Raw genomic sequence first — 24547 nt, forward strand, 5'->3', positions numbered from 1 at the left:
CTGTCGCTCCTCGATTTCCCAACTCAAAGTCCATTACAATGGATCCTCTTTGGCACCTGTGCTGGGCTGCCCAGCATCCCAGGGAGTAGAGCACGAACGGTTGGCCTCTGCTCCCACAGCCGAAGAGCCAGGGCAAAAAACTTGAGCTGTGCCTCTTCTGCAGAAAGTCAGCTTTGCAACGGTGCCATCCGCATTGCTGTCGCTCCTCGATTTCCCAGCTCAAAGTCCATTACAATGGAACATCTTTGGCACCCGTGCTTGGCTGCCCAGCATCCCAGGGAGTAGAGCACGAAGGGTTGGCCTCTGCTCCCACAGCCGAAGAGCCAGGGCAAAAAACTTGAGCTGTGCCTCTTCTGCAGAAAGTCAGCTTTGCAACGGTGCCATCCGCATTGCTGTCGCTCCTCGATTTCCCAACTCAAAGTCCATGGCAATGGAACCTCTTTGGCACCCGTGCCCGGCTGCCCAGCATCCCAGGGAGTAGAGCACGAACGGTTGGCCTCTGCTCCCACAGCCGAAGAGCCAGGGCAAAAAACTTGAGCTGTGCCTCTTCTGCAGAAAGTCAGCTTTGCAACGGTGCCATCCGCATTGCTGTCGCTCCTCGATTTCCCAACTCAAAGTCCATTACAATGGAACCTCTTTGGCACCCGTGCCGGGCTGCCCAGCATCCCAGGGAGTAGAGCACGAACGGTTGGCCTCTGCTCCCACAGCCGAAGAGCCAGGGCAAAAAACTTGAGCTGTGCCTCTTCTGCAGAAAGTCAGCTTTGCAACGGTGCCATCCGCATTGCTGTCGCTCCTCGATTTCCCAACTCAAAGTCCATTACAATGGAACCTCTTTGGCACCCGTGCTGGGCTGCACAGCATCCCAGGGAGTAGAGCACGAACGGTTGGCCTCTGCTCCCACAGCCGAAGAGCCAGGGCAAAAAACTTGAGCTGTGCCTCTTCTGCAGAAAGTCAGCTTTGCAACGGTGCCATCCGCATTGCTGTCGCTCCTCGATTTCCCCACTCAAAGTCCATTACAATGGAACCTCTTTGGCACCCGTGCCCAGCTGCCCAGCATCCCAGGGAGTAGAGCACGAACGGTTGGCCTCTGCTCCCACAGCCGAAGAGCCAGGGCAAAAAACTTGAGCTGTGCCTCTTCTGCAGAAAGTCAGCTTTGCAACGGTGCCATCCGCATTGCTGTCGCTCCTCGATTTCCCAACTCAAAGTCCATTACAATGGAACCTCTTTGGCACCCGTGCCCGGCTGCCCAGCATCCCAGGGAGTAGAGCACGAACGGTTGGCCTCTGCTCCCACAGCCGAAGAGCCAGGGCAAAAAACTTGAGCTGTGCCTCTTCTGCAGAAAGTCAGCTTTGCAACGGTGCCATCCGCATTGCTGTCGCTCCTCGATTTCCCAACTCAAAGTCCATTACAATGGAACCTCTTTGGCACCCGTGCTCGGCTGCCTAGCATCCCAGGGAGTAGAGCACGAACGGTTGGCCTCTGCTCCCACAGCCGAAGAGCCAGGGCAAAAAACATGAGCTGTGCCTCTTCTGCAGAAAGTCAGCTTTGGAACGGTGCCATCCGCATTGCTGTCGCTCCTCCATTTCCCAACTCAAAGTCCATTACAATGGAACCTCTTTGGCACCCGTGCTCGGCTGCCCAGCATCCCAGGGAGTAGAGCACGAACGGTTGGCCTCTGCTCCCACAGCCGAAGAGCCAGGGCAAAAAACTTGAGCTGTGCCTCTTCTGCAGAAAGTCAGCTTTGCAACGGTGCCATCCGCATTGCTGTCGCTCCTCGATTTCCCAACTCAAAATCCCCTATCCGATTTTATTCTCTACTCTTAATCACCACCCATGCTTACAACCTTCTTACCTTTTCATGCCCCTCCTTAACCTGCTGCTTCACCACTCCCAAGTCGGCTGCTGCGCCTGTAAAAAGCGGAAACGGCCATGGGCTTTGAATCCTCTGAGTTGCGGCCTCTCCTCCGTGAGTCCCCTCTCACCGCTTTACCGCTCTGCGAAACGGTGCTCGCCCCATCCAAAACACTTCCTGAACGGTGCTCGGGGGTTCGCCTCCCCTGTGGGACCGCAGAGCGAACGGACGTGTGACCGTTGTTCTGGTGAGCAGTGACTGACCCCACAGTCATTCTCCTTACCTCCCCAACTCCCTGAGAGTACTTGTCTGACCCCAAAGGCGACTGCACAGCACCTGTGAGAAAGACCGTGAACCCTCCCACCGTATTACGCTCTGCTGTTAGTCTCCGGTCCGGTACAAAATCCCCTTAGCTTTGCGCATCCCCGCTGACTGCGCGACTTCGCCTCGCCCGATTTGGATGTGAAACCTGAAAAATAAATAGAAATGGATGCGTGCCGAGACGGCGTTTGAAACGTCGGCCTTCCCGGTGAGAAGCCCTCCCACTGCTTTGGTACATCGCCCTTTGACGTTTCTGCCTGCTCTGTCCTGCCTGTGACTTGCCTGGAAAACACAGACAAAAAATGGCCTTCGACTACTTAAAACCATTTTGCATACACCTGACACTTCGGCTGGTTAATGGGTTCTTGCATTAACCGGCGAGATGGCTGGATGAAGTTGGCTCTGGGAAAATATACATTGAGATAACAGAGCTATAGAAACAACCTGGAGCTCTGCCCCAAAAGACGAGTGAACCTGAGCCTCTGAGGCATGAGCCCCGACTGTGCTTTAGCTTTGTAAAGTGATAAAAGCTCAAACTGAATAATAACCTGCTCCCTTCACCTGCCCAAAGAGACCGCCTCTTTAACAGCCTCTCTCCCACACCGACCTCATGACTTTTTCCTGCCTCACTCCGGGCCCCTTCTTTTAACTTACCTTTTACGAGGGCAGAGGTCCGAAGCCATCCTGGAGAAAACCCCGTTGCTGGCTAACCGGTACGCTCCTTCTCTAAGATGTATACCTCTTACATCACCTGCAAAATACAATGGGAATGATACACAATTAATGGGGACGTTGAGCAAAGATCACCTTTGCCACGAATCCTCTTCCTGAGAATGGCCACGAGCTTCTGCTTGTCTCATCTCTGCCTACAAACATAACACCTAAAAACAAACTCTACACAAAGATACTTGCTAATGTGTACATTAGTAAGTCTTAACATGACCTGAAGGTCTTAATTGAGATAAGACCATTTCAACCCCCCCAGAAAAAGCACACCTGAAATAAACCACAAAGCTCTAAGGCCACAAAACCTGAGCTAACACCAGAGAACTTACCCTGATGAGAGCTGAACCAAGACTGAACTCCCTGAGCAAAGGCTGGGCCTCATATACCATGGGCCCACCCACAACCCCTCCCTCGATGGGCTGGGGCAGGGGAGGGGCAAACCACTGGCTGGGATAAAAGCACCCTGATAAATCACAGCTGGGTCTTTGTATTACCTGGCTCTGGCTCTATGGCTGCTCCCTGGCTGCTCGGTGAGTGCCTTGGTTGTTCCATACCTGCTTGTTGTTTGCTCCGTGGGTGTTCTGAGGCTTTGATTTTCTGCTTTGCTTTCTCTGGCTCAGATGGGTGAGAGTCTGAGATTCAGACTTTTGGGCTCAGACTCAAGGGCTGAAACTGAAGGTCTCTGACTGGGGCTGAGAATCTGGGACTCAGACTCTGTGGCTGAGACTGGCTGAAACTCTGGTTTTGAAACTCTGATTTTGGAGCCGATACTCAGACTCTGTGGCTGAGACTGGGGCTGAGACTTTGTGGCTAAGACAATGGAATTCAGACTCTTTTGCTGAGACTCTATAGCTATGACTGGCATTCAGACGTTTGGGCTGAGACTCTATGGCTAAGACTCTGGGATTCAGAATTAGGGGCATAGACTGCAGCTGAGACTGTGGCTCAAACTCTGTCCTAAGGCTTTGGGGCTCACACTCTGAGCTGAGGCTGTGGCTGATACTCTGCAGCTGAGACTTTGGGGCTGATACTCTGCAGCTGAGACTCTGATACTGAGACTGTGGCTGAGACTCAATGGCTAAGACTTTGGGATTCAGACTTTGTATCTCGGATTTTGTGACCGAGACTGTAATTTAGACTCTGTGGCTGAGATGATGGCTGGGACTCTGGGCTGAGACTTTGGAGCTGATGCTCTCAGACTCAGATTCTGTAGCTGAGAATGTGGCTGAGACACTGTGGATGAGATGGTGCCTTAGACTCTGAGCCTCAAACTTTGAAGCTGATACTTTCAAACACAGACTCTGTGGCTGAGGCTGCTGCTGAGACTCTATGGATAAGACTCTGCAATTCAGACTTTGAGGCTGAGACTGCAGCTGAGATTCTGTGGCTCAGGCTCTGTGGCTAAAACTCCAGGGCCCATACTCTGAGCTGAGACTGTGGCTTAGATTCTGGGGCTGAGACTAAGGGGCTGAGGGTCTGTGGCTGACACTTTATGCTCAGATTTTGGAGCTGATACTCTCAGATTCAGACTATAGCTGAGGCTCCGGGGATGAGACTCTGGGGCTAAGACTCTGGGATTAACATTCTGGGGCTGAGATTCAGGTGCTGCGACTCAGTGACTGAGACACAGAGGCTAAAATTCTGGAGCTGATACTCTCAGATTCAGACTATACCTGTGACTCTGGGACTGCGAACTGGGGGCTGAGACTGTGGCTGAGACTCAAGCTCAGATTTTGGAGCTGATACTCTCAGATTCAAACTGCTGCTCACAATCTGGGAATGAGAATCTGTGAATGAGACAGTGCCTTACAATCTGGGCTTCTAGCTTTGGAACAGACACGTTCAGACTCAGACCCAGTGGTTGAGACTGCAGCTGTGGATAGGTGAGGAGCGACAACAAACTTGCTGTAGCTCCTCGATTTTAAAACAAAAAGTCCATTTGAATCCAAACATCCAGGGCTACCACTCTTGGCTGCCCAGCATCCCAGGGAGTAGAGCACGAACGGTTGGCCTCTGCTCCCACAGCCGAAGAGTCTCTATGGGGTCTCTATGGGGTCTCTATGGGGTCTCCATGGGGTCTCCATGGGGTCTCCATGGGGTCTCCATGGGGTCTCTATGGGGTCTCTATGGGGTCTCTATGGGGTCTCCATGGGGTCTCCATGGGGTCTCCATGGGGTCTCCATGGGGTCTCTATGGGGTCTCTATGGGGTCTCTATGGCGCTCTATGGGGTCTCTATGGGGCTCTTTGTGTCCCTACGTGCTCTCTCCATGCGCCCACCCCCTTCCCCTCCTCCGAACTACAACTCCCATCACCCCCCGCGGCAAACTTCCGGTGGAAAGCCGCGGGGGGGCGGGGGCGTGCGTTGGAACGCTCCAACCAATCAGAAGCGGCTCTGAAGCGACGGCAGCCAATCAGGGGGCGGAGCCGGAGGGGTGGGCGGTGGCGGGCTGACGTCACGGCGCACGGCGTGGCGATGGCGGCGGCGCGCCCGGCGCTGTGCGTGGCCGGGGCGGCGCTGTCCCTGTACGCGCTCCACGTCCCGGTACCCGCGTGGGGCGGGGATGGCGGGAAACGGCCGCGGGAAATGGGGGGGGGTGGGGGTGGGAATGGCGGGAAATGGGGTGAGGGCGGGAAATGGGGGGGGCTACGCGGCAGGGGAGGGAGGTGCGCAGAGGGGGCGGGGCTTGGAGGGCGAGGAGCCGGCCAATGGGAGGAGGGGTGGGGCTTGAAGAGGGCGGGGTTTGGAGGTGGAGGAGCAGCCAATGGGAGGGCGAGGGGAGGGGTGGGGCTTAGAGAAGGGGCGGGCCAATGGGAGGCTGAGGGGCGGGGCTTGGAGGGTGAGGAGCGGGCCAATGGGAGGAGGGGTGGGGCTTGAAGGGGGCGGGGTTTGGAGGGAGAGGAGCAGCCAATGAGAGAGCGGGAAGTGGGGTTTAGAGGGTAAGGAGCAGCCAATGGGGGACTGAGGGGCGGCGCTTGGAGGGCAAGGAAAGGGCCAATGGGAGGCCGAGGGGCGGGGCAGGCCCTGGGTGTGTTGGCCATATATGGTGGTGTGGGCGTGTCCCGCAGGTGGGGGCGTGGCCTCGGGTTGGTGGAGCCGCTGCTGGGGCTGTGGGGGTCGTGTTCTACCTCCTGCAAGGGATCCTGGGTAAGGGCCGGGGGGCAATGGGACCCATTGGGGGGGAATGGGACCCATTGGGGGGGAATGGGACCCATTGGGGGGGAATGGGACCCATGGGGGGCAATGGGACCCATAGGGGGCAATGGGACCCATAGGGGGAAATGGGACCCATATGGAGGCACTGACACCCATGGGGAGTAATGGGCTCCATTGGCTCCATTGGGCTGCATTGGCTCCATTGGGCTGCATTGGGTCCCTTTGGGCTCCATTGGTTCCATTGGGCTCCATTTGGTCCTGTTGGGCTCCATTGGCTCCATTGGGTCCCTTTGGGCTCCATTGGGTCCCATTAGGCTCCATTGGTTCCATTGGTTCCATTGGGCTCCATTGGGTCTCATTGGGCTCCATTGGCTCCATTGGGTCTCATTGGGCTCCATTGGTTCCATTGGGCTCCATTGGCTCCATTGGTTCCCTTTGGGCTCCACTGGCTCCATTGGGTCCCATTAGGCTCCATCGGTTCCATTGGTTCCATTGGGCTCCATTGGGTCTCATTGGGCTCCATTGGCTCCATTGGGTCTCATTGGGCTCCATTGGCTCCATTGGCTCCATTGGCTCCATTGGTTCCATTGGGCTCCATTGGCTCCATTGGTTCCCTTTGGGCTCCACTGGCTCCATTGGGTCCCTTTGGGCTCCGTTGGGTCCCATTGGGCTCCATTGGGTCCCTTTGGGCTCCATTGGGTCCCTTTGGGCTCCATTGGGTCCCTTTGGGCTCCATTGGGTCCCTTTGGGCTCCATTGGGTCCCTTTGGGCTCCATTTGGTCCTGTTGGGCTCCATTGGGTCCCTTTGGGCTCCATTGGGTCCCATTAGGCTCCATTGGTTCCATTGGGCTCCATTGGGTCTCATTGGGCTCCATTGGGTCTCATTGGGCTCCATTGGGCTCCTTTGGGTCTCATTGGGCTCCATTGGCTCCATTGGTTCCCTTTGGGCTCCATTGGGTCCCATTGGGTCCCATTGGGCTCCATTGGCTCCATTGGGCTCCATTGGTTCCCTTTGGGCTCCATTGGTTCCATTGGGTGCCATTGTTCTCCATCGGCTCCCCCAGGGCCGGTGCGTGGCCGCGGCGCGTCCGCGGTGCTGCTGGCGTCGCTGTGGCTGGCGGCCATCTTGGCCTTCGTCCTGCACGACCTCTGCCTCGTCTGCATCAGCACCTACGGCCTCAACCTGCTCCTGCTGCGCCTCAACCTGCGCCGCTGGCGGCAGCGCCCCAAAACCCACTGAATTCACCCCGAAACGGGGCCGCCAATACACGGCCATGGGGGCCTCGGGGCTCCGTGTGTGTGGGGTGATGGGGGGGGAAACGGAGGGGGGGAGGCCTTTAAGGGATGTGCATGGAGTGGGTTGGTTGCATGGGGGGCATCCAAGATGGCGGCGCCCTTGGGTCAACCCAAAATGGCGGCGGCCACGGTGGCATCCAAGATGGCGGCGCCCTTGGTGACATCGAAGATGGCGGCGCCCTGTGTGGCAGCCAATATGGCGGCGGCTATGGTGGCATCCAATAGGGAGACAGTCTTGGTGATATCCAAAATGGCGGCGCCCTTGGTGGCATCCAAGATGGCGGCGCCCCTGTTGACATCCAATATGGCGGCGGCCATGGTGGCATCCAATATGGCGGCGCCCTCGGTCACCCTAAACACGGCAACTCCTTGTTCACACCCAACATGGCAGCGCCCTTGTTGGCGCACAACATGGCGCCCGCGGTTACGTCCAACATGGCGGCGGCCTCGGTCACGCACAACGTGGGGGCACCCGTGGTCACATCCAACATGGCGGCGCCCTCGAGTAAACCCAAAATGGCGGCGCCCTCTGTCACATGGCGGCGTCCATGCTCACACCCAGCATGGCGGCGCCCTTGTTCACGCACAACGTGGTGACGCCCTTGTGTGAGCCCAAAATGGCGGCGCCCGTGGTCACTTTCAACATGGCGGCGCTCTCGCTCACACACAGCGTGGAGGCGCCGTGGTCCACGCACAACATGGCGGCGCCCTCGCTCATCCTAAACAAGGCAACTCCTCTTTCACACCCAACATGGCGGCGCCCGCCGTTACGTACAACATGGCGGCGCCCTTGTCGACACACAAAATGGCGGCGCCCTCCTTTACACCCAACATGGCGGCGCCCGCCGTTACGTACAACATGGCGGCGCCCTTGCTGACACACAAAATGGCGCCCGCCGCGCTTTGGGCCGTACCATTGTGACCCGGGCGCAGGGGGGGGGTGTGGGGGGGGCGAGGGGCGGAGCTTGGGCCGCTTGCGGTGAGTGGGGTCGGGCCTGTGTGGGTCCATAGGGGGCTATGGGGCCCTATAGGGGGGTTATGGGGGGGTTATGTGTGTCTATAGGGGGTTATGGGGTCCATAGGGGTGCACTGCGTGTCTATAGGGGGTTATGGGGTCCATAGGGGTGCACTGTGTGTCTATAGGGGGTTATGGGGTCCATAGGGGCTCATGTGTGTGCATAGGGGTTCTATGGGTCCCTGGGGGGAGTTTGGGGTCCATAGGGGTGCACCGTGGGCCCATAGGGGGGTTATGTGGGTCTATAGGGGTGCGTTGTGGGTCCATAGAGGGCAATGGGGATCTATAGGGCGGTTATGGGGGTCTATAGGGGAGTTATGTGTGTCCATAGGGGGGTTAAGTGACTCTATGGGGGGTTATGGGGGTCTATAGGGGGGTTATGTGCATCTACAGAGGGCTATGGGGGTCTATAGGGGTCTATGGGGCTCCATAGGGGCTGTTCCACGTCTCTGTATGGGGGGGGGGGGGCTTCACCCTCCCCTCTGCTATAGGGGTCTATGGGGGTCTATAGGGGTGTATATGGGTTTATAGGGGTCTACAGGATCTATAGGGGTCTATGGGGTCTATAGGGATCTATGGGGGTATATAGGAGTCTATGGGGTCTATAGGGATCTATGGGGTCTATAGGGGTCTATGGTGTGTATATGGGTCTATAGGGGTCTATGTGGGCTGTGGGGGTCTATGGGGTCTTTAGGGGTCTATGGGGTCTATAGGGGTCTATGGTGTCTATAGGGATCTATGGGGTCTATAGATGTCTATGGGGTCTATGGGGGTCTATGGGGTGTATAGGTGTCTATGGGGTCTATAGGCGTCTATAGGTGTCTGTCTATGGTGTCTGGTGTCTATAGGTGTCTATAGGGGTCTATAGGGGTCTATAGGTTTCTATGGGGGTCTATGGGGTGTATAGGGGTCTACGGGGTCTATAGGAGTCTATAGGTGTCTATAGGTGTCTATGGGGTATATAGGTGTTTATGGTGTCTATGGGATCTACAGGTGTCTATAGGTGTCTATGGTGTCTATGGGGTCTATAGGTGTCTATAGGGGTCTATGGGGGTCTGTCTATGGTGTCTATAGGTGTCTATAAGTGTCTATAGCTGGCTGTCTATAGGTGTCTATAGGTCTCTATAGGTGTCTATGCTGCCTATAGGTGTCTATGGTGTCTATAGGTCTCTATAGGTGTCTATGGGGGTCTCAGGTCTCCATAGGCCTCCCTAACCCCCCCTCCCCCCCCCCCAGGCGATGCTGCTCCGGGTGCTGGGGGGGGTGCGGGGGGGGGGGGTTGCGGGGCCGCTGCCCCCCCTCCCCCCGTCGCGCGCCGCCGCCGACCTCCCCCCTCCCCCACCCCCCGCCGCCCCCCCCCCCCCCCCCGCACCGGGCCCGGGAGCGCTCCAAGGCCGTGACCGCGTTTTACCGGCAACCGGGGATCGACAGCGCGGCCGAGAGGGTGGGGGAGGGGCGGGGGGGGAGGGGGGGGGGGATGGGGGGATATGGGGGGGATGGGGGGGTATGGGGGGGATGGGGGGGGATGGGGGGATATGGGGGAGATGGGGGGGATATGGGGGGGGTATGGGGGGGATGTGGGGGGGGATGGGGGGAATGGGGGGGTATGGGGGATATGGGGGGGGATGGGGGGGATATGGGGGGTGCTATGGGGAGTTATGCAGGTCAATGGGGAACTATGGGGTGGCCCCATAGGGGGCTATGGGGCAGAGTCATAAGAGGGGCGAAGCCCCATAGGGTTGACCCCCCTTGATCTATGGGGCAGCTGCGTAAGCGTGGGGCAGATCTACAGGGATCTATGGGGCAGAGCCATAAGAGGGGGGCAGATCCATAGGGATCTGTGGGGCAGAGCCATAAGGGGGGGGGGGCACGCCATTGGGATCTATAGGGGTGCCCCCCCCTTGATCTCTGGGGCAGCCGCATAAGTGTGGGGCAGCCCCATAGGAATCTCTGGGGCTGACCCCCCCTTTTGTGCCCCCCATGCAGCCCTCGGTGCGGCTGACCCCCACCACGATGCTGTACTCGGGCCGCTCGCAGGATGGGAGCCACATCATGGTATGGGGGGGCTATGGGGCACGCTATGGGGCACGCTATGGGGCTCGCTATGGGGCACGCTATGGGGTCACTATGGGGCTCGCTATGGGGTCACTATGGGGCACGCTATGGGGTCATTATGGGGCACGCTATGGGGCACGCTATGGGGTCACTGTGGGGCACGCTATGGGGCACGCTATGGGGTCACTCTGGGACTTGCTATGGGATCACTATGGGGCACGCTATGGGGTCACTCTGGGGCTTGCTATTGGGTCACTATGGGGCACGCTATGGGATCACTATGGGGCACGCTATGGGGTCATTATGGGGCACGCTATGGGGTCACTCTGGGGCTTGCTATTGGGTCACTATGGGGCACGCTATGGGGTCATTATGGGGCACGCTATGGGGCTCGCTATGGGGTCACTATGGGGTCACTGTGGGGCACGCTATGGGGCACGCTATGGGGTCACTATGGGGCACGCTATGGGGTCATTATGGGGCACGCTATGGGGCACGCTATGGGGTCACTCTGGGGCTTGCTATTGGGTCACTATGGGGCACGCTATGGGGTCACTATGGGGCACGCTATGGGGTCATTATGGGGCACGCTATGGGGCTCGCTATGGGGCACGCTATGGGGTCATTATGGGGCACGCTATGGGGCTCGCTATGAGGCTCACTATGGGGCTTGCTATGGGGTCATTATGGGGCTCGCTATGAGGCTCACTATGGGGCTTGCTATGGGGTCACTATGGGGCACGCTATGGGGTCACTGTGGGGCTCACTATGGGGCTCGCTATGGGGCTCGCTATGAGGCTCACTATGGGGCTTGCTATGGGGTCATTATGGGGCTCGCTATGAGGCTCACTATGGGGCTTGCTATTGGGTCACTATGGGGCACGCTATGGGGTCACTGTGGGGCTCACTATGGGGCTCGCTATGGGGTCATCATGGGGCTCGCTATGGGGCTCGCTATGAGGCTCACTATGGGGCTTGCTATGGGGTCATTATGGGGCTCGCTATGAGGCTCACTATGGGGCTTGCTATTGGGTCACTATGGGGCATGCTATGGGGTCACTGTGGGGCTCACTATGGGGTTCGCTATGGGGTCATCATGGGGCTCGCTATGGGGCTCGCTATGAGGCTCACTATGGGGCTTGCTATTGGGTCACTATGGGGCACGCTATGGGGTCACTGTGGGGCTCACTATGGGGTTCGCTATGGGGCTCGCTATGGGGTCACTATGCGGCTTGCTGTGGGGTCACTATGGGGCTCACTATGGGGCTCGCTATGGGGCTCGCTATGGGGTCACTATGGGGCTCGCTATGGGGCTCGCTATGGGGTCACTATGCGGCTTGCTGTGGGGTCACTATGGGGCTCGCTATGGGGCTCACTATGGGGCTCACTATGGGGCTCACTCTGGGGTTCGCTATGGGTCTCGCTATGGCGTCACTATGCGGCTTGCTGTGGGGTCACTATGGGGCTCGCTATGGGGCTCACTATGGGGCTCACTATGGGGCTCACTATGGGGTTCGCTATGGGTCTCGCTATGGGGTCACTATGCGGCTTGCTGTGGGGTCACTATGGGGCTCACTATGGGGCTCACTATGGGGCTCACTATGGGGTTCGCTATGGGGCTCGCTATGGGGTCACTATGCGGCTTGCTGTGGGGTCACTATGGGGCTCACTATGGGGCTCACTATGGGGCTCGCTATGGGGCTCACTATGGGGCTCCCTATGGGGCTCACTATGGGGCTCGCTATGGGGCTCGCTATGGGGCTCACTATGGGGCTCGCTATGGGGCTTGCTAGGGGGTCCCATTAGGTTGGCTGGGGCGGGGATCCCCATCCCCAGCCCATCCCCATCCATTCCAATTCCCATCAGCCCAGGATCCCATAGCCCATATACCCCATACCCCATTCCCATCCCCGTTATCCCATGATCCCATTGTTCTCCCATTGCTCTCCCATTGTTCTCCCATTGTTCCCCCGTTGTTCTCCCATTGTTCCCCCATTGTTCTCCCATTGTTCCCCCGTTGTTCTCCCATTGTTCTCCCATTGTTCTCCCATTGTTCTCCCATTGTTCCCCCATTGTTCTCCCATTGTTCCCCCGTTGTTCTCCCATTGTTCTCCCATTGTTCTCCCATTGTTCTCCCATTGTTCCCCCGTTGTTCCCCCGTTGTTCCCCCGTTGTTCCCCCGTTGTTCTCCCATTGTTCTCCCATTGTTCCCCCATTGTTCTCCCATTGTTCTCCCATTGTTCTCCCGTTGTTCCCCCATTGTTCTCCCATTGTTCTCCCATTGTTCTCCCATTGTTCCCCCATTGTTCTCCCGTTGTTCCCCCGTTGTTCTCCCATTGTTCCCCCATTGTTCTCCCGTTGTTCCCCCGTTGTTCTCCCATTGTTCTCCCATTGTTCCCCCATTGTTCTCCCGTTGTTCTCCCGTTGTTCCCCCATTGTTCTCCCGTTGTTCTCCCGTTGTTCTCCCGTTGTTCCCCCGTTGTTCTCCCGTTGTTCCCCCATTGTTCCCCCATTGTTCCCCCGTTGTTCTCCCGTTGTTCTCCCGTTGTTCTCCCATTGTTCCCCCATTGTTCTCCCGTTGTTCTCCCATTGTTCCCCCGTTGTTCTCCCATTGTTCCCCCATTGTTCTCCCATTGTTCCCCCATTGTTCTCCCGTTGTTCTCCCATTGTTCTCCCATTGTTCCCCCATTGTTCCCCCATTGTTCCCCCGTTGTTCTCCCGTTGTTCTCCCATTGTTCTCCCATTGTTCTCCCGTTGTTCTCCCATTGTTCCCCCATTGTTCTCCCGTTGTTCTCCCGTTGTTCTCCCATTGTTCCCCCATTGTTCTCCCGTTGTTCTCCCATTGTTCCCCCGTTGTTCTCCCATTGTTCCCCCATTGTTCTCCCGTTGTTCTCCCATTGTTCCCCCGTTGTTCTCCCATTGTTCCCCCATTGTTCTCCCGTTGTTCTCCCATTGTTCCCCCGTTGTTCTCCCATTGTTCCCCCATTGTTCTCCCATTGTTCTCCCATTGTTCTCCCGTTGTTCTCCCATTGTTCCCCCGTTGTTCTCCCATTGTTCCCCCATTGTTCCCCCATTGTTCCCCCGTTGTTCTCCCGTTGTTCTCCCGTTGTTCTCCCGTTGTTCTCCCATTGTTCCCCCATTGTTCTCCCATTGTTCCCCCATTGTTCTCCCGTTGTTCTCCCGTTGTTCTCCCATTGTTCCCCCATTGTTCTCCCGTTGTTTCCCATTGTTCTCCCATTGTTCCCCCGTTGCTGTGATCCCGTTGCTGTGATCCCGTTCCAGAAGAGCGCCCGGTACCTGCAGCAGGAGCTCCCCGTGCGCATCGCCCATCGCATCCAGGGCTTCCGGAGCCTCCCCTTCATCATCGGCTGCAACCCCAGCATCCTGCACGTGGTGCGCGGGATCATGGGATGGGGATGGGATATACATGGGGTAGATGGGATAGATGGGGTGGGAATGGGGTGGGGATGGGATATACATGGGGTAGATGGGATAGATGGGGTGGGAATGGGGTGGGGATGGGATATACATGGGGTATATGGGATAGATGGGGTGGGAATGGGATGGAGATGGGATATACATGGGGTATATGGGATAGATGGGGTGGGAATGGGATGGAGATGGGATATACATGGAGTGTATGGGATATATGGGGTATATGGGGTATATGGGGTGGGAACGGGACGGGGATGGGATGGGGATGGGATATACATGGGGTATATGGGATAGATGGGGTGGGAATGGGATGGAGATGGGATATACATGGGGTATATGGGATAGATGGGGTGGGAATGGGATGGAGATGGGATATACATGGAGTGTATGGGATATATGGGGTATATGGGGTATATGGGGTGGGAACGGGACGGGGATGGGATGGGGATGGGATATACATGGGGTATATGGGATAGATGGGGTATATGGGGTATATGGGGTGGGGATGGGATGGGGATGGGATAGCCACAGGGTATATACGGGATATAGGATATTTGGGGTATATGGGGTGTATGGGGTATGGGATATGGGGTATATGGGATATATGGGATAATGGGATGTATGCGATATGGGGTATGGCATATATGGCGTAACGGGATATGGGGTATGGGATATATGGGGTATATGGGATAATGGGATATGGGGTATATGGGATATGGGATATGGGATATAGGGGATGTGTGAGATATAGGGGATATGGGAAGGGGAAAGGAATGGAATGGGGATGGGAATGGGATGGGGATGGGATGTGGGGCATGGGGTATGCGGTATTATGGGATATGGGGGATATTATGGGATATGGGATATTATGGGATGTATGGGATACGGGATATTACGGTGTATGGGGTATTATAGGATGTATGGGATATTGGATGCTATGGGCTATGTGATATTACAGGATGTGATGGGATGTAGTGCGTATTATGGGATATAGGGAATATGGGATGTTGCGGAGTATGGAATGCAATGGGATGTTATTAGATATATGGGATATTGTTTGATACATGGGGCACGGGGTATTACAGCACATGGGATATGATGGGATAAGGTGGGAAATGGGGTATTATGGGATGTATGGGCTATGGAGCTGATGGGATGTGCTCTGTATCCCCCCCAGCACGAGCTCTACATCCGCGCCTTCCACATGCTGAGTGACTTCCCCCCAGTGAGTGCGATCCCATCCCATTATCCCATATATCCCATATCCATATGCCATATATCCCATATCCATATCCCATATATCCCATATCCGTATCCCATATATCCCATATCCGTATCCCATATATCCCATATCCATATGCCATATATCCCATATCCATATCCCATATATCCCATATATCCCATATCGATATCCGTATCCCATATATCCTATATCCATATTCCATATATCCTATATCCATATTCCATATATCCCATATCCATATCTCATATATCCCATCTCTATATCCACATCCCATATATCCTATATTCATATCCCGCATATCCCATATTGATATGCATATCCCATGTATGCCATATCCATATCCCATATATTCCATATCCGTATCTCGTGTATCCCATATCCATATCTGTATCCCATATATCCTATATCCATATCCCACATATCCCGTATCCATATCCCATATATCCCGTTCCCTATATCCCATATTCCTTGTACCCCATATTCCCTACAACCCATACCCCATATCCCCTACATCCCATTCCCATCCCTTATACCCCACTCCCATATCCCATATTCCCTATGTCCCATACACCATATACTCCATTCCTTATATCCCCCATCCCATATTCCTTATTCTGTATATGGTCTACACAGTCTGTGCCATGTACATCCCATATATTCCATGTTCTCTATATTCCATATTCCCTATAGCCAATATACCGCATATTCCCTATCCGCCATACCCCCTATACCTGGTATCCGCTACATCCCGTATTTCCTATACACTACATCCCCTATATCCCATATATCCTATCCCCCATACTTCCTATATCCCATTCCCTATATCCCATATTCTCTACAGGCCATATGCTCTATATCCCCCCTATATCCCCCTGTATCCCCCCTAATCCCCCCTATATCCCCCTATATCCCCCCATATCCCCCTATCCCCCCTATACCCCCCTATACCCTCCTATAACCCCTATACCCCCCTATAACCCCCCCTATATCCCCCTATATCCCCCCCTATATCCCCCTATACCCCCCTATACCCCCCTATACCTCCCTATACCCCCCTATACCCCCCTATATCCCCCTATACCCCCCTATACCCCCCTATACCTCCCTATATCCCCCTATACCCCCCTATATCCCCCTATACCCCCCTATACCCCCCTATATCCCCCTATACCCCCCTATACCCCCCTATATCCCCCTATACCCCCCTATATCCCCCTATACGCCCCTATATCCCCCTATACCCCCCTATATCCCCCTATACCCCCCTATCTCCCCCTATATCCCCTCCATCCCTGTATCCCAGATCCAGGCCCCCAGCGATGAATCCCGCTTCTGCTCCCTCCTGCGCCAGCTCCTGGAGGACCACAAGGACGTCGTCACCCTCCTGGCCGAGGGCCTCCGGGAATGCCGCCGCCACATCCAGGTGCCCCAGAGCCCCTATGGACCCTATAGGGACCCCGCCTATAGACCCTATAGGGACCGCCCCTATAGACCCTATAGGGACCCCGCCTATAGACCCTATAGGGACCCCACCTATAGACCCTATAGGGACCGCCCCTATAGACCCTATAGGGACCCCGCCTATAGACCCTATAGGGACCCCACCTATAGACCCTATAGGGACCCCACCTATGGACCCTATAGGGACCCCGCCTATAGACCCTATAGGGACCCCACCTATAGACCCTATAGGGACCCCACCTATAGACCCTATAGGGACCCCACCTATGGACCCTATAGGGACCGCCCCTATAGACCCTATAGGGACCCCACCTATAGACCCTATAGGGACCCCACCTATGGACCCTATAGGGACCGCCCCTATAGACCCTATAGGGACCCCGCCTATAGACCCTATAGGGACCCCGCCTATAGACCCTATAGGGACCCCGCCTATGGACCCTATAGGGACCCCGCCTATAGACCCTATAGGGACCCCACCTATGGACCCTATAGGGACCCCGCCTATAGACCCTATAGGGACCCCACCTATAGACCCTATAGGGACCCCGCCTATAGACCCTATAGGGACCCCACCTATGGACCCTATAGGGACCCCACCTATAGACCCTATAGGGACCCCGCCTATAGACCCTATAGGGACCCCGCCTATAGACCCTATAGGGACCCCACCTATGGACCCTATAGGGACCCCGCCTATAGACCCTATAGGGACCCCACCTATGGACCCTATAGGGACCCCACCTATGGACCCTATAGGGACCCCACCTATAGACCCCATAGGGACCCCGCCTATAGACCCTATAGGGACCCCGCCTATAGACCTTATAGGGACCCCACCTATGGACCCTATAGGGACCCCGCCTATGGACCCTATAGGGACCCCACCTATAGACCCCATAGGGACCCCGCCTATAGACCCTATAGGGACCCCGCCTATAGACCTTATAGGGACCCCACCTATGGACCCTATAGGGACCCCGCCTATGGACCCTATAGGGACCGCCCCTATAGACCCTATAGGGACCCCACCTATAGACCCTATAGGGACCCCACCTATGGACCCTATAGGGACCCCACCTATAGACCCTATAGGGACCCCACCTATAGACCCTATAGGGACCCCGCCTACAGACCCTATAGGGACCCCACCTATGGACCCTATAGGTACTGCCCCTATAGACCCTATAGGGACCCCACCTATAGACCCTATAGGGACCCCACCTATGGACCCTATAGGGACCCCGCCTATAGACCCTATAGGGACCCCACCTACAGCCCCTATAGGCACTGCCCCTATAGACCCTATAGGGACCCCACCTACAGCCCCTATAGGCACCGCCCCTATAGACCCTATAGGACCCCCCCCCGCCCCTATAGGGCCCCCCCTATAGCCCCTATAGGCACCCCTCCCATAGCCCCAATAGGCACCCCCCATAGACCCTATAGGACCCGCCATATAGCCTCTAAAGGCACCCTCCCATAGGTACCCCCCCATAGACCCTATAGGACCCTACTGTAGCCCCTCTAAGACCCCCGCTATAGCTCCTATAGGACCCTCCCATAGACCCTATAGGCACCCCCCCTATTTTCCCACTATAGGAACCACCCCTATAGCCCCTATAGGACCCCCCTAGAGACACCCCCCCCCCCCCCTTTATTCCCTATAGGATGAGCGCCTCATCCGCCTCTTCCTGGATAAGACCCTCACATCCCGCTTGGGAATGCGGATGCTGGCTGCCCATCACCTGGCTCTCCACGAGGATAAGGTAAGGCAGGGGACCCTATAGGGCCCTATAGCGCCCATAGGGCCCTATAGGGTGCTTATAGGGGTGTCCCCCCCCCTCCGCAGCCGGACTTTGTGGGCATCATCTGCACCCGGCTCTCGCCCAAGAAGCTCATTGAGAAGTGGGTCGACTTCGCACGGTGAGCGGCTATGGGGGGTTCTATAGGGGGTTCTATAGGGGGCCCTATGGGGGTTATAGGGGGTCTTAGAGGGGGTCTCATAGGGGTCACAATGGGGTCCTGTAGGGCTCGTATTAGGTCATACAGTCGGCGTAGGGCTGCTATAGGGGTTATTGGGCGTCCTATATTGGCTATAGGGGGTCTTACAGGGGTTATAGGGGAACCTATAGGGGTTACAGGGGGTTCTGTAGGGGTTATATGGGGTCCTAGGGGAGTTACATGGGGTTCTATAGGGGTTATATGGGGTCCTATAGGGATTACAAGGGTCCTATAGGCGGTATAGGGGGTCCTATACAGGTTATAGAGGGTCCTATAGGGGTTATATGGGGTCCTATAGGGATTATAGGGGTCCTATAGGCGGTATAGGGGGTCCTATAGGGGTTATATGGGGTCCTATAGGGATTATAGGTGTCTTATAGGGGGTATAGGGGGTCCTATAGGGGTTATATGGGGTCCTACAGGGATTATAGGGGTCCTATAGGGGTTATAGAGGGTCCTATAGGGGTTATATGGGGTCCTACAGGGATTATAGCGGTCCTATAGGGGTTATAGAGGGTCCTATAGGGGTTATAGAGGGTCCTATAGGGGTTATATGGGGTCCTATAGGGGTTGTAGGTGGTCCCTATGGGGTCCGGGGGGATTCTATGGTGCTATAGGTTCTCTGTGGGGGTCCCATAGGGGTTATAGGGGGTCCCTCTGGGTCTCTGTGGGTCCCTATGTGCTTACGGAGGGGGGTCCTATAGAGCCTATAGGGCTCTGCTCCTCCTATAGGTGCCGCGCACGCGGCTCCTATGGGCCCGGTGCATTGGGAGGGGATTCTCTGAGGGCTCATACAGGGTTGAGCGCTCCCATAGGGCGACATTAAGGCGGCCTGGGGTGCCATAAGGGTGCCATAAGGGTGCCATAGGGGTGCCATAGGGCTCATATAGGGTCTCCTATAGGCGCCTATGTGAGCACCAGTATGGGAATGCCCCCCGGGTCCGCATCAATGGGCACGTGGCCGCTCGCTTCCCCTATATCCCCCTGCCCCTTGACTATGTCCTGCCCGAGCTGCTTAAGAACGCCATGAGGTACCTATAGGGGACCTATAGGGGACCTATAGGGGCTATAGGGGGGGGATAGAGGGGGGTTATGGGGGTTTAAGGGGGATAAGGGGGGCATAGGGGTTATAAGGGAGGGATATGGGGGGTAATGGGAGATGGGGTATAGGAGGGGGAGATAGGGGGTATATGGGGATAGAGAGGGGATATGGGTGTCTATGGGGTGTCTATGGGTCAATGGGTGTCTATGGGGTGTCTATGGGGTGTCTATGGGTCAATGGGTGTCTATGGGGTGTCTATGGGGTGTCTATGGGTCAATGGGTGTCTATGGGGTGTCTATGGGTCCATCGGGCTCTATGGGGTGTCTATGTGTCTGTGGGTGGCTATGGGGCTCTATGGGTCCATGGGTGTCTATGGGGTGTCTATGGGTCAATGGGGTCTCTATGGGTCAGTGGGTGTCTATGCGTGTCTATAGGTCCATGGCTGTCTATGGGGTGTCTATGTGTCTATGGGTGTCTGTGGGGTCTCTATGGGGCTCTATGGGATCTCTATGGGTGTCTCTGGGTCCATGCATGTGTATAGCGTGTCTATGGGTGTCTATGGGGCTCTATGGGGTGTCTATGGCTCCACGGCTGCCTATGGGGCTCTATGGGGCTCTATGGGGCCCAGGGCGACGATGGAGTTCCACCTGGACACCCCTTACAACGTGCCCGACATCGTGGTCACCATCGCCAACAACGACATCGACCTCGTCATCCGGTACCTATGGGGCAGGAGGGGGGCCCTATAGGCCTATAGGGGCGGCCCCATGGCCGGGGGGGCCCAAAGGGACCCCCCAGGTTGAGGGCTCTCTATGGGGCGCCTATGGATGCTCTCTGTAGGGTCCCTAGGGACGGTCTCCATGGCGACCCCATCAATGGTCTCCATGGTAACCCCGTTGATGGTCTCCATGCTGACCCCAGAGATGGTCCCCATGTTATCCCTATGGATGATCCCATGTTATCCCTATGGATGATCCCATGTTATCCCTATGGATGATCCCATGTTATCCCTATGGCTGCCCCCATGTTATCCCTATGGATGATCCCATGTTATCCCTATGGCTGCCCCCATGTTATCCCTATGGATGATCCCATGTTATCCCTATGGATGATCCCATGTTATCCCTATGGCTGCCCCCATGTTATCCCTATGGATGATCCCATGTTATCCCTATGGATGTCCCCATGTTATCCCTACGGATGCCCCCACGTTATCCCTATGGATGATCCCACGTTATCCCTATGGAAGCTCCCGCATTATTCCAATGGATTATCCCTATGGATTATCCCTATGGGTTATCCCTGTTGTTATCCCTATGGATTATCCCTATGGGTTATCCCATTGATTATGCCTATAGGTTATCCCTATGGGTTATTCCTATGGGTTACCCCTATGGGTTATCCCTATGGGTTATCCCTATGGGTTACCCCTATGGGTTATCCCTATGGGTTATCCCATGGGTTATCCCCACGGGTGCCCTTGCAGGATCTCGGACCGCGGCGGGGGGATCCCCCACGAGCTGCTGGACAAGGTCACCGAGTACCACTTCAGCACGGCCGAGGCCAGCGCCCAGGACCCCCGCCTGGGGGGCCCCTTCCGCAACCTCATGGACCTCCAGACTGGGCCCATGCACGGGTAAGGGCCCCATTGGGGTCACCCCATCCCCATTGAGGTCCCATTGAGGTCCCCATTGAGGTCGCATTGAGGTCCCCATTGAGGTCCCCATTGAGGTCCCATTGAGAACCCCATTGAGGTCCCCATTGAGGTCCCCATTGAGGTCCCATTGAGAACCCCATTGAGGTCCCCATTGAGGTCCCATTGAGGTCCCATTGAGGTCCCCATTGATGTCCCATTGAGGTCCCATTGAGAACCCCATTGAGGTCCCATTGAGGTCCCATTGGGGTCACCCCATCCCCATTGAGGTCCCATTGAGGTCCCATTGAGGTCCCCATTGGGGTCCCCATTGAGGTCCCATTGAGGTCCCCATTGAGGTCCCATTGAGGTCCCATTGGGGTCCCCATTGAGGTTCCCATTGAGGCCCCATTGGGGTCACCCCATCCCCATTGAGGTCCCATTGAGGTCCCCATTTGAGGTCCCATTGATGCCCCATTGATCCCCCATTGATTCCCCATTGCTTCCCCATTGATCCCCCATTGATTCCCCATTGATCCCCCATTGCTTTCCCATTGATTCCCCATTGATCCCCCATTGCTTTCCCATTGATTCCCCATTGATTCCCCATTGCTTCCCCATTGATCCCCCATTGATTCCCCATTGATCCCCCATTGCTTTCCCATTGATTCCCCATTGATCCCCCATTGCTTTCCCATTGATTCCCCATTGATTCCCCATTGCTTCCCCATTGATCCCCCATTGATCCCCCATTGATCCCCCATTGATTCCCCATTGATCCCCCATTGCTGCCCCATTGATCCCCCATTGATTCCCCATTGATCCCCTATTGCTTTCCCATTGATTCCCCATTGATTCCCCATTGATCCCCCATTGATCCCCCATTGATACCCCCATTGATTCCCCATTGATTCCCCATTGATCCCCCATTGATCCCCCATTGATCCCCCATTGATTCCCCATTGATTCCCCATTGATCCCCCATTGCTTTCCCATTGATTCCCCATTGATTCCCCATTGATTCCCCATTGATCCCCCATTGATCCCCCATTGATTCCCCATTGATTCCCCATTGATTCCCCATTGATTCCCCATTGATCCCCCATTGCTTTCCCATTGATTCCCCATTGATCCCCCATTGCTTTCCCATTGATTCCCCATTGATTCCCCATTGATTCCCCATTGATTCCCCATTGATCCCCCATTGCTTTCCCATTGATTCCCCATTGATCCCCCATTGATTCCCCATTGATCCCCCAATGATCCCCCATTGATCCCCCATTGCTGCCCCATTGATTCCCCATTGATCCCCCATTGATCCCCCATTGATCCCCCATTGCTTCCCCATTGATTCCCCATTGATTCCCCATTGATCCCCCATTGATCCCCCATTGATCCCGCATTGATCCCCCATTGATCCCCCATTGATCCCCCATTGCTGCCCCATTGCTGCCCCATTGCTGCCCCATTGCTGCCCCTTTGTTCCCCCCCCAGGTTCGGCTTCGGCCTCCCCACGTCCCGGGCCTACGCCGAGTACCTGGGGGGCTCCCTGGCGCTGCAGTCGCTGCAGGGGGTGGGCACCGACGTCTTCCTGCGCCTGCGCCACATCGACGGCAAGGCCGAGAGCTTCCGCATCTGAGCGCGCCGCCGAGGGCGCCCCCTAGGGGATGGGAGGACGAAGAGCAGCCCCAAGGGGGGGGGGGGGGTAAGGGGCCTTGGTCCTCTGTGGTCCCTATGGACATGGAGAGCATCCCTATGGAGGACATTGATGGAGAGCATCCCTATGGGGCACATTGGTCCCTATGGACATGGAGAGCATCCCTATGGAGGACATTGATGGAGAGCATCCCTATGGGGCACATTGGTCCCTATGGACATGGAGAGCATCCCTATGGAGGACATTGATGGAGAGCATCCCTATGGGGCACATTGGTCCCTATGGACATGGAGAGCATCCCTATGGAGGACATTGATGGAGAGCATCCCTATGGGGCACAGTGGTCCCTATGGACATGGAGAGCATCCCTATGGAGGACATTGATGGAGAGCATCCCTATGGGGCACAGTGGTCCCTATGGACACGGAGAGCATCCCTATGGGGCACATTGGTCTCTATGGACATGGAGAGCATCCCTATGGGGCACATTGGTCCCTATGGTCCATATGGACATGGAGAGCATCCCTATGGAAGACATCGATGGAGAGCATCCCTATGGGGCACGTTGATGGAGAGCATCCCTATGGGGCACAGTGGTCCCTATGGACACGGAGAGCATCCCTATGGGGCACATTGGTCTCTATGGACATGGAGAGCATCCCTATGGGGCACATTGGTCCCTATGGTCCATATGGACATGGAGAGCATCCCTATGGAAGACATCGATGGAGAGCATCCCTATGGGGCACGTTGATGGAGAGCATCCCTATGGGGCACAGTGGTCCCTATGGACACGGAGAGCATCCCTATGGGGCACATTGGTCTCTATGGACATGGAGAGCATCCCTATGGGGCACATTGGTCCCTATGGTCCATATGGACATGGAGAGCATCCCTATGGAGGACATCGATGGAGAGCATCCCTATGGGGCACAGTGGTCCCTATGGACACGGAGAGCATCCCTATGGGGCACATTGGTCTCTATGGACATGGAGAGCATCCCTATGGGGCACATTGGTCCCTATGGTCCATATGGACATGGAGAGCATCCCTATGGGGCACATTGGTCTCTATGGACACGGAGAGCATCCCTATGGGGCACATTGGTCCCTATGGACATGGAGAGCATCCCTATGGGGCACATTGATGGAGAGCATCCCTATGGGGCACAGTGGTCCCTATGGTCCATATGGACATGGAGAGCATCCCTATGGAGGACATTGATGGAGAGCATCCCTATGGGGCACAGTGGTCCCTATGGACACGGAGAGCATCCCTATGGAGGACATTGATGGAGAGCATCCCTATGGGGCACAGTGGTCCCTATGGTCCCTATGGACGTGGAGAGCATCCCTATGGGGCACATTGATGGAGAGCATCCCTATGGGGGACATTGATGGAGAGCATCCCTATGGGGCACATTGGTCCCTATGGACATGGAGAGCATCCCTATGGAGGACATTGATGGAGAGCATCCCTATGGGGCACAGTGGTCCCTATGGTCCCTATGGACACGGAGAGCATCCCTATGGAGGACATTGACCATGCCATGGACACAGAGAACCCCCCCCCGGCCGCCCTTCCTGATTGGTCCCTCAGGGCCCCGCCCTCATTAAAGCTGCAGCCAATGGCGCGAGAGGAGCGGCTTTAT

The 24547-nt window shown here is 56.0% G+C and overlaps 2 protein-coding genes across 2 annotated transcripts; both read left to right on the top strand.

Moving 5' to 3' along the window:
- Window positions 1-5362: 5362 nt before the first annotated feature.
- Window positions 5363-7294, top strand: VKORC1 (vitamin K epoxide reductase complex subunit 1; the record flags this gene model as incomplete). Its single annotated transcript, XM_080639809.1, has 3 exons — window positions 5363-5442; window positions 5967-6045; window positions 7119-7294. The coding sequence occupies exons 1-3, from the start codon at window positions 5374-5376 to the stop codon at window positions 7292-7294; spliced, it is 324 nt and encodes a 107-aa protein (XP_080495935.1). The 5' UTR covers window positions 5363-5373.
- Window positions 7295-8101: 807 nt separating this feature from the next.
- BCKDK (branched chain keto acid dehydrogenase kinase) lies at window positions 8102-22919 on the top strand (the record flags this gene model as incomplete). Its single annotated transcript, XM_080639810.1, has 12 exons — window positions 8102-8268; window positions 9602-9809; window positions 10352-10420; window positions 13703-13813; window positions 15033-15080; window positions 16402-16521; window positions 18230-18328; window positions 18412-18485; window positions 19466-19594; window positions 20234-20323; window positions 21092-21241; window positions 22733-22919. The coding sequence occupies 12 exons, from the start codon at window positions 8102-8104 to the stop codon at window positions 22875-22877; spliced, it is 1410 nt and encodes a 469-aa protein (XP_080495936.1). The 3' UTR covers window positions 22878-22919.
- Between the last annotated feature and the right edge of the window lie 1628 nt (window positions 22920-24547).

The sequence above is a fragment of the Psittacula echo genome, assembly GCF_963264785.1.
Source record: "Psittacula echo genome assembly, contig: SCAFFOLD_46, whole genome shotgun sequence".
In the NCBI taxonomy this organism is placed as follows: domain Eukaryota; kingdom Metazoa; phylum Chordata; class Aves; order Psittaciformes; family Psittacidae; genus Psittacula; species Psittacula echo.